Source organism: Periophthalmus magnuspinnatus, chromosome 17, assembly GCF_009829125.3.
Source record: "Periophthalmus magnuspinnatus isolate fPerMag1 chromosome 17, fPerMag1.2.pri, whole genome shotgun sequence".
In the NCBI taxonomy this organism is placed as follows: Eukaryota; Metazoa; Chordata; class Actinopteri; order Gobiiformes; family Gobiidae; genus Periophthalmus; species Periophthalmus magnuspinnatus.
In genome coordinates, this window is record NC_047142.1 from 22922533 (window position 1) to 22935415 (window position 12883).

The 12883-nt window shown below is 39.4% G+C and overlaps 1 protein-coding gene across 5 annotated transcripts in view; it reads right to left on the reverse strand.

The window, feature by feature from the left end:
- Positions 1-4758: 4758 nt before the first annotated feature.
- Positions 4759-12883, reverse strand: part of ctnnd2b (catenin (cadherin-associated protein), delta 2b) — a 132422-nt gene continuing 124297 nt past the window's right edge. For all 5 annotated transcript variants that reach the window (XM_055228278.1, XM_055228275.1, XM_055228276.1 and 2 more), the window contains 7 exons: positions 12033-12183; positions 9770-10013; positions 8237-8321; positions 7819-7945; positions 6158-6286; positions 5765-5841; positions 4759-5264 (listed from right to left, as the gene is read on the reverse strand). In XM_055228278.1, coding sequence (XP_055084253.1) covers positions 5007-5264; positions 5765-5841; positions 6158-6286; positions 7819-7945; positions 8237-8321; positions 9770-10013; positions 12033-12183 — 1071 coding nt within the window. In that variant the 3' untranslated portion in view covers positions 4759-5006. The remainder of the gene's footprint in view (positions 5265-5764; positions 5842-6157; positions 6287-7818; positions 7946-8236; positions 8322-9769; positions 10014-12032; positions 12184-12883) is intronic.

A 12883-nucleotide genomic window follows, 5' to 3' on the forward strand; every position in this document is an offset into this window, starting at 1 on the left:
CCTCAGAAGTGCTGACAATGCAGACCTGCAGTGTGTAACGTAAACCGCTCTGACCTTTTTAAAAGAATGACAGGTTGTGGAATCTGTGGCCTTATTTTCACTTATAACTGCACTCAAATTATATGTTTACTCTGGCAGCTCACATATTTGGTCCTCCTTTGAACAACATCAACACTTTCCCATGTGCAGCATTCATATAGTATAGTGAACACACCAGGTAAAAGGGGCTTATGTGGTGGCTGAAGACGGTACTCACAGCAGCTTTGGAGCAGATTTAGGCAGCATCTGAAAGCACAACCAAGAATAAACAGCTTAATGCTCAACGCTGACTTGTTGACATTATAAATAATCACATAAAGTCCTCTGGATTTTGCTACTGTGAATAAGACTTGCCAAGTTATATTTTTGATTATACCAAATTTAAGACAGGAGAAATATTTGTAATGGGGGCCACGTGAGAGAAATGAAACAGTAGGTTTTTTGTGTGGTTAATAGGCTAAGCTGCCTAATTACACGGAGCTCTTAAATATGAAAGCCAAAATTATCGCTGGATAAGCACAACACACCATGATACACACATGAAACAGCATTAAGACTTGTGTTGTTTAGACTTACTGACAATAAAGTGAGAAAATGCCAAATTCATTAACTTGTTGTAGCCCTTCTGTCTCACAAGTCATTTTGAAATAAACTTTTTTTTTTTTTTTTTTTTTTTTTTTTTTTTTAAGCATACGTTCATTTAATTATCAGGCTATTAAATAGAAAAATAAAACTTTGAACCATATCGTCTCCTCGATTCTGGAGGGTGTGATTGACAAGCAGATTGCAGATCTCTGAATCAAACAATCAAAGCACCAAACTGTTACTTATCTCAGGTAAAAGAAGTTATATATTTCGTAATTTTTGAGAGACGTCTTCTTCATGTGAGAGACACATAATACAAATCAGCAGCTGTGGATGGACCGTCCCACTTTAGGACGGAGGTTTTTCCACTATCTATGGTCCTTTTCCTTACCTTCTGGATTCAAACAAAAGCAAGGACTGGCTGGTCAGGCAACTGAATTATAACATGAATAAATTAAACACATAAATTAAACATCATGCTGATATTTCTGTAGGCCTAATTAAGAATAAATGGCCATTAGTTATGATTATCAGTAAAAGCTATATATCTACGTCATAGCTGGGGACACATTTATCTAATTTAAAATAATTTAAAATCGTGCATACGGCTGGTTTAACGTAGTCAAAGCGACATTGTCTTCGTCCTTTTCTAACTGTTTTGTTTATTTTTCCTGAAAGGTTTTTCCAAACCTTTTTATTTAGGCTAAATGTTCACAGCATGCAGAAGGGGGCAAGGTGTTTATGGTTCACCTGAGATAAGGAGGAGGATGGTGAGGAGGAGGAGGAGGAGGAGGAGGAGCAGTCATTTGTCTCGCCGGTGTGACTGACACGTGGTTCCGCTTTGAACGGCTCTCCCACGGTGAGGCTGACACGACCTGAGCCTGATAAAAATCGGACTTTTGCAGCTATATTGTGCCTTTACAGCCTATGCCATAGAGAGCGGAGCCTCCGAGATTAAAATGGCTGCCACGCTGACCTGTACCAGGGGTGCAATACTATTAATGACCAATAGAGCGCCCCCGTGAGCCAGTGTCTGTCTCACTGTAGTGTTCTACGTGCAAGGGCAGGGATGCATATACATGTGCATTCACATACTCACTTACATTTACCTGCAAATAATGCTACACATCACGGCACAACAACAACAAATTGTTGTTCAATGTATTTCGTGTTGCCAAAATGCTAGTTTGTAAAGAAGTGGAAGGATAGAGTCTTATAGATGCATTCAAAACATCAGAGAAGGGAGGGACTCTTGACCATAGATTTGGATGTCAGTATACTAGATTTGGATATACAATATACTAATTTTGTTTTCTTTTGTTATCATTAATCATGAGTATTTCAGAATTGTGCCCATAGGCAAAAGTTGTGTCAGCCTATAAACCATACCTAATGCTCAAGCGTTTTGATAAAGCCAAAATAGTATTTAAAGGCGCACAATGTGATTTTTGTGGGGGAACTGATGCCACCTGCCTGCCTCTATTTTGCTTTTCCTGGAATGTTCGACAACATGGCATTAAACTTATCTATCTACATGGACTATCTGCCAAGTTACGGAGCAGATCAGTGTAGACTGGAGATGCATGTCTACGTACTCAGTAAGTATGTATGATTTTCAATGTATCTTTTAGAAATAAAACATGAATACATTTAAGTATGTTTGTCATATATGGTATATTTGAGGCAAAGCAATCACACCTCTGGAGACAATCAGGTGGCCAACCCCCTTCCAGAAAAAGTTACATAGAGCACCTTTAATACAACTAAGAAACAAGTTTGGATATTAAGGATATGATCGTACCAAAACAAGTACCACATTTAGGAATTGACAGACTCCAAGCAACCTTTAAGGTGAAAACTGAAAACCACGGTGTAACCTGTTAAATGTTATACATTGTAAATCATTTGCATTTAGTTTGAAGCTTTGACATTGGCCTAGATCCTCTGAACCTTACACTCATTCCGGCCCACTCCATTTAACTTTCCAACTTTGCTTATTTAAGTGTACAGCTCTTTGGCAACTGACCACAAATACCCAGATGGTGGAGTGTCCTTGAATGCACCAAGTGAAAGGTTTGAAATAGATGGCATCCCCTTGGACTTCAAACACTACATAACAATGAGACGTTTTCTGTGATGGATTGGCTGTCCCAGGTGAGTTTGTACATTTACATAGGAAAAATAAGCATAAACATATGGTCAAATAATACAAAGGAAAATATTACCATGAAAAAAGAAGAAACAACAAAATCAAGAGATATTTTGGATGATCCGTTTATATTTTTGGAGCAGTTGCATCTGTTTGAGGCGATAGAAAGATACACAATTGTCTTTTCAAACACATTTTGGTCTAGCAACATAAACCAACATTATAACTCGTCATACAGGTCCTAAAATGGTTTTTGGCCAAAGGATCACAAAGACATACACATGTGCGTTCATTCAGTGTTTGGTGGGGGCATTTTTAAATATTGAAAGATTAACTAGGACCTTTTTACACAAGAACACATTGGACTGAAAACAGAAAGCAATATTTTCTAGGTCTCACTTGAAAGCATCTGCATTTTAGACAGAAGCTGTTTTGGCAGTTTTGATAATGGTCATAACCGTAGATTGCTGGCTGGTTTTCATGGTCAGTGTTCTAGTATAAGTAGCTCCTTTGGCTTTGTTGATAAAATACCCATGCATTCTCAGGGTCCAGGCATCAGAAGCACACATTTGAAAGAAACTTGGTGGTGTGTTCATAGTCCAACATTTAGAAATGTTTATTATCATCGTACTGTACCGTATGCAACAAACATTGTGCACTGTTTAATACAGACATTTGGGGGAATACTTGTTCTTCTCTCACAGATGTAGCACCGCTTGTGACCGCTGCAGTGACAATGTGGATCCATGGGCCCTGCTCTACTCTACTCCACATAGCAACAACATTACACGACAAACAATTTAGTGTTTTTGACCAGGAAATCAAATGTGAACAAAACCCCTACATGAAGCTGTTTTTACATTGTCTTTTTTCCATAATGTTGCTGCTATAAGTGACATCCACGTCTGCACATAAAAAGTATATATTTATATTTATATAATATATATCCATACTCTATTAACAGTTTTGTCTACCATGGAGTTAGAACCGCCAGCCATCCCTCAGAAAAGTTTTTTGTACTTCAAACATTGATTATTTTACAACACAGAAATCAGCTAACTTTGTACAGCTTTGGAGGCGGCAAGTCTCCGCTCAGTCACAGTCCCTCCACAGTTGCTCTTTTTTGTTGTTTTCTTGGTGAAATATGGACAGTAAAACCATTTAGAAAAAGCCATAGCATTTACAAACTAGCATTGATTGAAGCGTTTTAACATGTCCAGCCAAAATCTTCGGCTGAATTGGACCCTTTATCAAACCACCACTTGACCTCTCATTTTGGCACGGTTATGTAGGCCTACACAATAAGCACAGGAACAGAAAGGGGATTAAAGTGGTTAAAATGAATATTACATTACATTAAAGGCTTATCTGCTACTACTTCCATCAATAAGTAAGTCTTTCATCATGGCAGCCAGTGTGTACGGCAGCAAAAGGAGCACCTTACAGAAATGAATGGACACAACTTTCCCACTCTGGCGAGTCCGTGATAAGAGTCCTGAAGATTCGCAGTGATGAATGTGGCTGTGTACAATAGTTGTCAGTAGTGAATTTGTGAAGGCCCGACATGACACCAAAATAGTGCAATGTAAAGACATCCCTGTAATGTACATTTAATACTATACAACCAGAATAAAAAAGTAGAAATAAGAAACGAATAAAACAGATTACAAATGTACACAAGCGCTCTTTCTTTGATGATGAAACGTCGCACTGAAGCCAAAAAAAAAACAAAAAAAAAAAACATCTTAGCAAACAGACGTCCTACATGTCCTACTGCGTGTTGTGCTTCACGTTACTAAAAGCCATGTTACTACTGTAAACCACGTATGTACAGATGACTCCTGCAAATCCATAATACTTTCCGGTCCATTTAACAAACGCATAAGTGATCCATCTATCTCTTCCAAAAAACCATCAACTCTCAGATTCATCATATCTTCAATATCTTCTTGTCTGACTTATTCACCATCCTAGTTCAGGGCCTGTTAGTGCAGGAGAGCCCCCTGTCTATTGCGTCATGTATCACAAACTAAAGACAAAAACAAAATGTGTTGTCAGGTTTGGTGGTGGTGGCATGCACATGCACGGCTGCTCCTCTTCCGTCCTGTGTCCCTCTGTGTGTGCAGCAGGAGTGCTTAGTCCGCTTTGCATTGTCTCATTGTCCTGCTACTGTTGCTGCTACAAGAAGAATGGGGCGGGTCTATTCCAGAGTCCCCTCCCCAGTTCTCCCTGTCTAGACCCAGGAGTCTGGAGAAGCCGGATAGTGGCTGGTCTCGTAGTTGAGCTCACTGTAGGGCCGTGAGGCTGAGTAGAAGTCCACATAGTTACCAGTGGATTTGAGGCCTTGTAGGTGCATTTCGCCCTGCGGGGGCCGCCCTCCTGGATGAACCTGGGGGTCATAAAAGGCTTGGTCCTCGTAGTTGCCAGCATCTGGTGGAGGAGGGTTCTGAAATGGAGGGTATGGTTCGGACGGTAACCCTTGAGATGCAATCTGTGAAACACAACATGAGTTAATTCTTTAGACACTGTAATAAAAGATGCAGATGTGAGAAACTGGAGATTTTGAACACACACAGTGTGATCTCTCATAATATTAAATTGAAAATATGTGATAGTGACAAATGCCATGTTGTAACTGTGATGTTATCAACAGTTCAGTATACCAGATATTCTTTTGATTACTTATACACTGCATCACACCACTTTAATTTTCAACCCAGATGTGTCAAACTCACACATGGGTATTCAAGTGATGTAACTGCCTCATGCTTAATTTGCCCTCAAGTTTTTTCACAGTAGCCCTTTTCCATCTTTCATTCTGCATAGCCTCTTTCATGAATGAGGGGGTTGCATTGGTATGTGCATTTTCAATTCACTAGAGCTACTGTATGCAAACTCTAGAAAAAATGTAAAACCCTTTTCTCTCTGTTTTAGCTTATGGCAGCTTTATCTTGATTCATAGATATTAGGATAGAAAAGCAGTGGTCATACCTGGTTATATTTGAGGTCATCAGTAGGGGACACGTACGCCCCTCTGTGGAGAGTTGATGATCCTCCCGAGATTTGAGCTGCAAAGACAAAAATCAAACATGAAATCTATTATATGACAGATTTAGCTTCAATTTTAAAATATTAATGCTGAAATAAAATGATAAAAGCACAGCATCGTCCCCTTTTGGGAAGTGTACTGTAGCCATCTATGTGTGTCTCAATTATTTTCTGTATAAGTTTAGCCATGTTAGAATATATATGATTTATCAGTGTTGTTGTAAACTCCAAATTAAAGCTCAAATTTAATATTTTTTTTTAAATTTGATATAAAGCCGAAAATGAACTTTGTTTGTTTGTTTTTTTCAAGGGTCTTGTGAGTAAAAAAAACCCCACCATTCATAGCGTCCTTTCTGGATGTGTGCTCGCCCTTGTTGCCATGGTACGTGGCGTTGCCCGTTGACTCATAGTCTGCTTTCCTCTCCTTCAGTGCCATCATCTCTCTAGGGGAAGCAGGCGCACTCGCTACACACAAAACACACACACAAAATGAATATTTTCCGTGATTTCACCAACAAATAACTCGATCAGTTCTCTGTGGGGTTTTCACAGTGGAAATGCTGGAAGCCTTTTCTAAAATGGTAACAACAAAGAAGGGGGGATTTCCAGTGAGAATGAAAAGAGTGGTCGGTGGTTAGATGGTTAGATTATAACCAAGTTGACGCAAAATGGCTTCTTGAAGATAACAAGATTCATTTTGGTGGTCAATATTTTTAGAGGCATATCAAGATACATCTCCAGTGAACTAGTTATGGACAAAATAATCCATACAGTACAGTTTACCATTGAGAGACAGAATGACTCACTTTTCAATCAGAACAAAATGTTATTTAGTTTATTAAACATAAATGCACACTCTGTAACCCTTCTGGTAGAGGGGAAAGTCACCTGCTTGTCTTCACTGAGATGTAATGCTTTGCCTAAAATGTTTCACAGTATAGCATTAAATACTAAAGCATTAAGCCTCCAAACACCTTCAAAAACATGTATTCTGTGTGCAGAGTCTCCTCTTCACAGATCTGACCTGTAACTTGGCATCCTCTGCTTGTCTCTAAAATGTAATGCTATACTGTGGAACATTGTAGGCTCACTCCACCAGAAAAGTTACACAGCGCTTTAACATTCAAAATCCCCAAATCTGCAGCGACAAAGTAATAGTTTCCTCTTTATACTTTATACTGTTGCGCCTCAAGAATATTTTTCTCAGTGTCTCAGTGTCTGCATGAATTTTTAAAAACTGGATTGACGTCAATATTTGTCTTCAATACAAAGGAGACCCATAGAGACTCAAAAACTTAACCAAACACTGCATTTACCTGGGCTAGTCCTGAACTCATTTAACTTAAACATTTCTTAAACGCTGCAGCACAGGGCTCTCACAGACTGAAGGGTCATTAGTTGGAGCCTGTCGCTGTGTGAAGGTTAAAGCAAACTTGAGTTGTGGAAAAGAAGTGTGGGTTCGACTGCTCTGTCCTGAAGGCCTGAGTGATGGTGGGATCGGGGACAATGCTTGTGGGCGGGATTTTATCTCATTGTGGAGACGATCAATAATGTGATTTACAGTTAAGATATGGATTAAAAAAGATTGGGATTAGTGTTTAGGTTAGAGAAGTAGTTAATGGTTAAGGATAGGATAAGTGTCCAGGAAATGAATGTCAATGTGGTTGCACTTTATAATAACCACACCTATTTGGCCTTAATAAAGCATGAAGAATCATTAATAAAAAGCTTATTAAGAATGAGTCGGACTTGGTAACTACTTAATTAATGCCAAATGCTTTTTTTTCGGCCCTTAATTAAATAGTTACAAAGTCTGAACCTTCTTTCATCCTTTATTAAGGCTAATCAAGTTGTAGTTATAAGTACAACCGTTAATGTAATGCCTCCAAAAAGGATGGAAACCCAGCATATGTGTGTGTGTGTGCGCATGTGTGTGGGTGTGTGTGTGTGTGTGTGTGTGTGAAGAAGTGGGGATGGGTGAAGAGGAGGGGGCCAACCTGATCGATTGTTGGGCGATGTCCGAACCGGAGAGATAGAAGGGGTGCGTGACGAAGAGTAAGGTCGCTGTCTGTCACGTTCTATCGTCGAAGAAGAACCTACAAAGTGGTACTGGGAATATCCATCCTGCAGGGGACAAAAGTTGAATTAAAGGATAAAACTAAACATTAAAGTCACATGTAATAGTACACACATTACTGTAAAAAATAGAGAACTACACGAGCAAGTAAAAATTATGGTTGCATACAATAAAAGAAAATGCTTGCTGTGAATTATTCACCATGTTGCAAAATTACCTAAATTAATTGGAAAATGAAGCTGATGCAACAATATGATAATAATATAGATTTTTGAACTGTAATTGAAATAGTGGTAAAAGAAAACTAGATGGTTTGTGATGTGTATTGATTAACTTACCTTCTTGTACAGGCTGCGCAGGTCTCGATACTGCCACATGCTGTTAAGAACTTGAGATGCTGCCTTCACCACTTTGGGGCTATGTCTAGGAATTCAGTAGGGACAAAAACAACACAGAATAAAGCTTAACCAGCCTTTGGTGAAGTCATATAACATACATATACAATGGCCCTTCATGTAGCAATCGCTGATCCTCCAACTACTACTGGGTCCTGGGTCGGGACATCAAGATAATGCATCTGTGGCTAGTCAGAGAGGTCCAAGACAGGTGTGGCTTTGACATAAACTGGAAAATGTAGATGCTCCCTCCAGTATTTCTGTATTATTTTAATATCATGAGAGATAATATACAGAAACAAAAGGAGAGGGCTTTCCTATTGTGTCTCCAGAGTTCACCAGACTCCCCTTGGACTATAGGATGCAGAGGCGTGACATTTTTGTCCCGAGGGATGTTACTCACCCTACCTGACCAGACCTCCTGTTAAGATGCACTAACACCTTGGTTTGAATTATTCTGTTTAGTCTTATATTTTAACTGCTCAGTGTGCTTCTATTGCTCCTCGGGATTAATTATACTGATCGATTGATTGCGGGAGAGTGAAGAAAACCATTACATTACATTGCCGATATAACCGTCATAAATATTTACAACATTTCATATTGTGGTGACTTAAGCTCATGAGAAAAGAGGTTCTGCTCAAGTTGGTAGACACATAATTCAGAAATCTTTTAAATTCTTCAACATTGAATTGCATTGCTAATAATTTCCCAGAGCACCTGATATTGAGAGGAGAGGTCACAATGTGCTCTTATTCTCCTTAAACAGTAAAGTCGCCTGCTGAGGTCTTGCATAATGCCAGTACAATTTATTCAAATGCTGCACATTAACTGCTGTGTGTCCCGACCTACATAGTGTTTTTTCAGAGCAGGGGGCATGTTGGTGACCTGCTGTGGTAAACAACGCACTGTGAAGCAAAATAATCATTTGGGTTGAGGTTAAGGGAGGATGAAATTCTTATAAGCAAAAAAGAATGGATAGATTTGTTTAGTTTGTAGTGCAAAAATATTAGGGAACCCTTCAATTGGTTGTTTTTATACCACAATGAAAGGGTTATTTTGAGTATGCTACATCTGCAACAGCAAACGTGTTCAAAAATCCTCAAACGGGTTACAAACAGGGGTATACATGTACTAATAAAGGTTTATTATGTAACTTTTCTGGTTTAGGGTTCATCTGCTTTTCGCCCAGGATCGTGTTTGTGGAGATGCGAAAAATGTATGTTTATAAATGCAAGATAGATAAGTTAAATGCCATACTGTGGAACTTTCAAGACCAGGAAGCCAGTGAACCCTCCACCAGAAAAGTTACATAGTGCATCTTTGATATTAAGCAAAAGTAATACATGAAACTAAATTGATAGTTAGAAATGTTCTGAAGTATCCATTTACTTGCCGCCTGAGATACCAGTTACATCCACTAACTTCAAACCTCGCCTTCTACCTTCCCTCCCTCTGCCTCATCACTCATCTTACTTGTCTCCTTTGCTGCGGGCGATGCCGATGAGTTTCTCAATCCCGCCGGCGTCCCTCAGGGCTTTAGTGTTCTCCATGTTTTTGGTTATGACCTCGTGGAGAGCGCAGCAAATTGCCGTGATGGTATCGTCTGACATAGTTTTGGACACCAGGCTGCTGTTGGGACCTCCGCCTCCCCCGCTGCTGTTGTTGTTGTTGCTCCCTCCAGGCAGGCGGTGCACCAGGTCCCTCATGGCGTATTTACCTGAGGACACACACAGAGACACGGAAAACGGAAGGGACAGAGGTGAGTAATGGAGGTTAACTGTGCAGAGACAAGTGAAAACGACTGAAATTCAAATCTGAAGCTACATTTTTTACGATGTATGCCAGTATGCCAATCGTGATATAATTTGTGATCGTGATATTTCAACAACTACAACACTTACTACGTCTACATCTACTATTTTTTTTACAACTACAGTAAGCTCAATACAAAACAAAAACTGTATAAAAGCAAAAATTGTCATGTTTTCAAAAAGTATCACATTAGGCCTACTCCCCATGGTTGATTAGCCCCATGCGCAAAAGACAAAGAACACTTTATAAATAAATTCATAACAAGCACATGAGTGGGTGAGCTGATGTGAGCTGACTGCATTTTCACCAAACACAGACGCCACAGGTTAAGCTTGACCTTTGCTCTTGACGCTGACCAGGTCATGGCCCGCAGACGCTGTGGTGTGGTCTTTGTCTAACTGTCTAATACAGAATCAAACATACAGACAGCAAACACTTTTGCATGGTCCTGCTCCTTCACTTTCACTATTATACTAACAGGTACAGAGGAAGTAACAGAGATATGCAACATACAATAAACATTTGGCAGATGTTTTTCAGTTGACAGCAGCTATGCAAATGTTGATAGAGTCTGCTATTAAACCAGGTTCAAACTTTTCAAAGCACAGAACCGTATGAATTACTTTACTTCATAGACAAAAAAGCAGCAACAGTTTCCAAGGATGTGATTACAGCGCCAAAGTCCAGCTTTCCTGTAAATAAAAAAGACTCGTTTGAAGTAATTTATTAAAACCAATTAAGAAAGCTGCCACTGCTTTATTAGGCGAGTTGTTAAACATAAATGACCGAAAAAGAAAACATATTTCACTTTAACAAGTAGTGGATCGTGAGCACTGTGTACAGTGTACTTAATTACCCAGAACTGTACCTAATTTTATATTCAAACTATTACCAAAACTATACCTTTACTGTAAAACACCAGTTGGCTTTCAGCAGAGTGGTCTGTATTAGCCAGGAGTATTGATATATTTACACAGTGGTGTGACAGTCCAATACAGAACCATGTTATGTCTCATAACAAGATTTGATCATGTCAAGAGCACAAGAGGAGAAAGAGACAATCTGTTCAAATCAGAATATACATGTGAGCCCGGGGCAGCCGTACACTGTAAAGACTGACAGCCCAGCCCACACAGTGCACATGAATGGCCACACGCTGGTACTCTGCCTCCAGCTTTAGACAATAAGAGGAAGGCGGCATGTGGCTGTTGCTATGGGGACTGGAGGAAAGACATCAGCCGGTCTCCAATGAAAAGCGTGGAATGACTTATGCTTTACAAATATCTGACTTGTATCTGTGCCGTTAAATGTTACTTTAATGATGGATTCTTATGTTCTTATCATGACCAGTCAAGTTATATCAGCATTCACACTGGTAGATTTGTTTCTGTATTAGCAAGGTTGTATAAATGCAGTTTATTTAGTTTGTTTTTGAAAAGCATAAAAAGGTGGTGACACATGCTGTTGGAAACAACAATATTCAATAAATAGTATTTTGAAAAACACTTTAAATCTAGGTCTTTATAATGTGCAGATATTGGTTAATGCAGTGATGGCAACATTAAGGCAAATAATTTAGTTATGATCAATAAACTACAGCTACAAAGGGTCAGGAATGAATTATTACTATTACACTTAATTAATAATCCCAGCCTAATGTGTCAAGATAGGGTTTCCCTTTATGTCCACAAAGGGAAATTTGCCCCACCTTTCAATAGCATTAGGGCAACCTATCAAGAGTAGTGGGTGACCACAGTGCAACTTCCCATCTGCAGACCTTAAGCTAGGCTTGTTCAGGACTACTTAGCAGGAAAATTAGGATCTATATACTAAGTAGCCTATATACTTGAGCGGTCAAAGTAAACAAAGTGGTGCAATGTAATGGGATTGTGATAAAATGTGTTGTGTGCTTTGCAACTATTACCTATGAGCTCCTTGTTCCTGATGTCCAGAGCCATGTTGCGAAGCGCCGTGGCCACAGCACATACAACCCTGTCATTGTCTATCCTGAGCAACTCCACCAGGATGGGCAGCCCCTTCTCTTTACGCACTGCAGCCCGAATGTACACTGACCACTGCACACAAGCAAGACAAAGGCATTTCAAACAAATGTATGATAAACACAAGGCTGTGGTTCTGTGTGTATCTCCAGAGATTCTGCATGGCATTCATTTTATTCAATTAAAGATGTTATTGCCACATGCATTTCTACTGGGATTGTCTCTCCACAGCTCTGATGATCTGAAACTTGGTTTTGTGGTGTCTGATTGTTTCTGTCGAGACAGATTAGTTTAATGCCATGTTATGGACTATTCTGGCCAAACTAGATGATGTAATCCTTCATTTGTCCAGCAGTTGTATAGAAAGCTTCAAATGTAGTTATCTGGACAATGTTTTTGAAACTGAGATGCTTCGATTGTGCTTCATTTTCAGTCTATAGGTACTGGGTACTGGAGGAGAGCTGGATTAGTCCTGCTCTAAAGGAGGATTTCCTCTTCTCCAACACATCCCAGTATCTGTGTGTTAACAACTTATTTTGAGCCTATAAATATTAGAAATACACTTCAAATTGTCTCAGAAGTCACTAGGTTTGTTTACCATCAAATACACCATATTGTTTAGATTAGACAGATACTATTGATCGTGCAGGAAATCCAGAAGTATATTGCCCTGCCAGGACATCGACCGTGTTATTGTCAGTCCATTTGGCTGTTAATCTACATTGACTTGCTGTCCTCAGTAGATTTTTCCTAAGCTTTTGTCATTGCCCTTTCT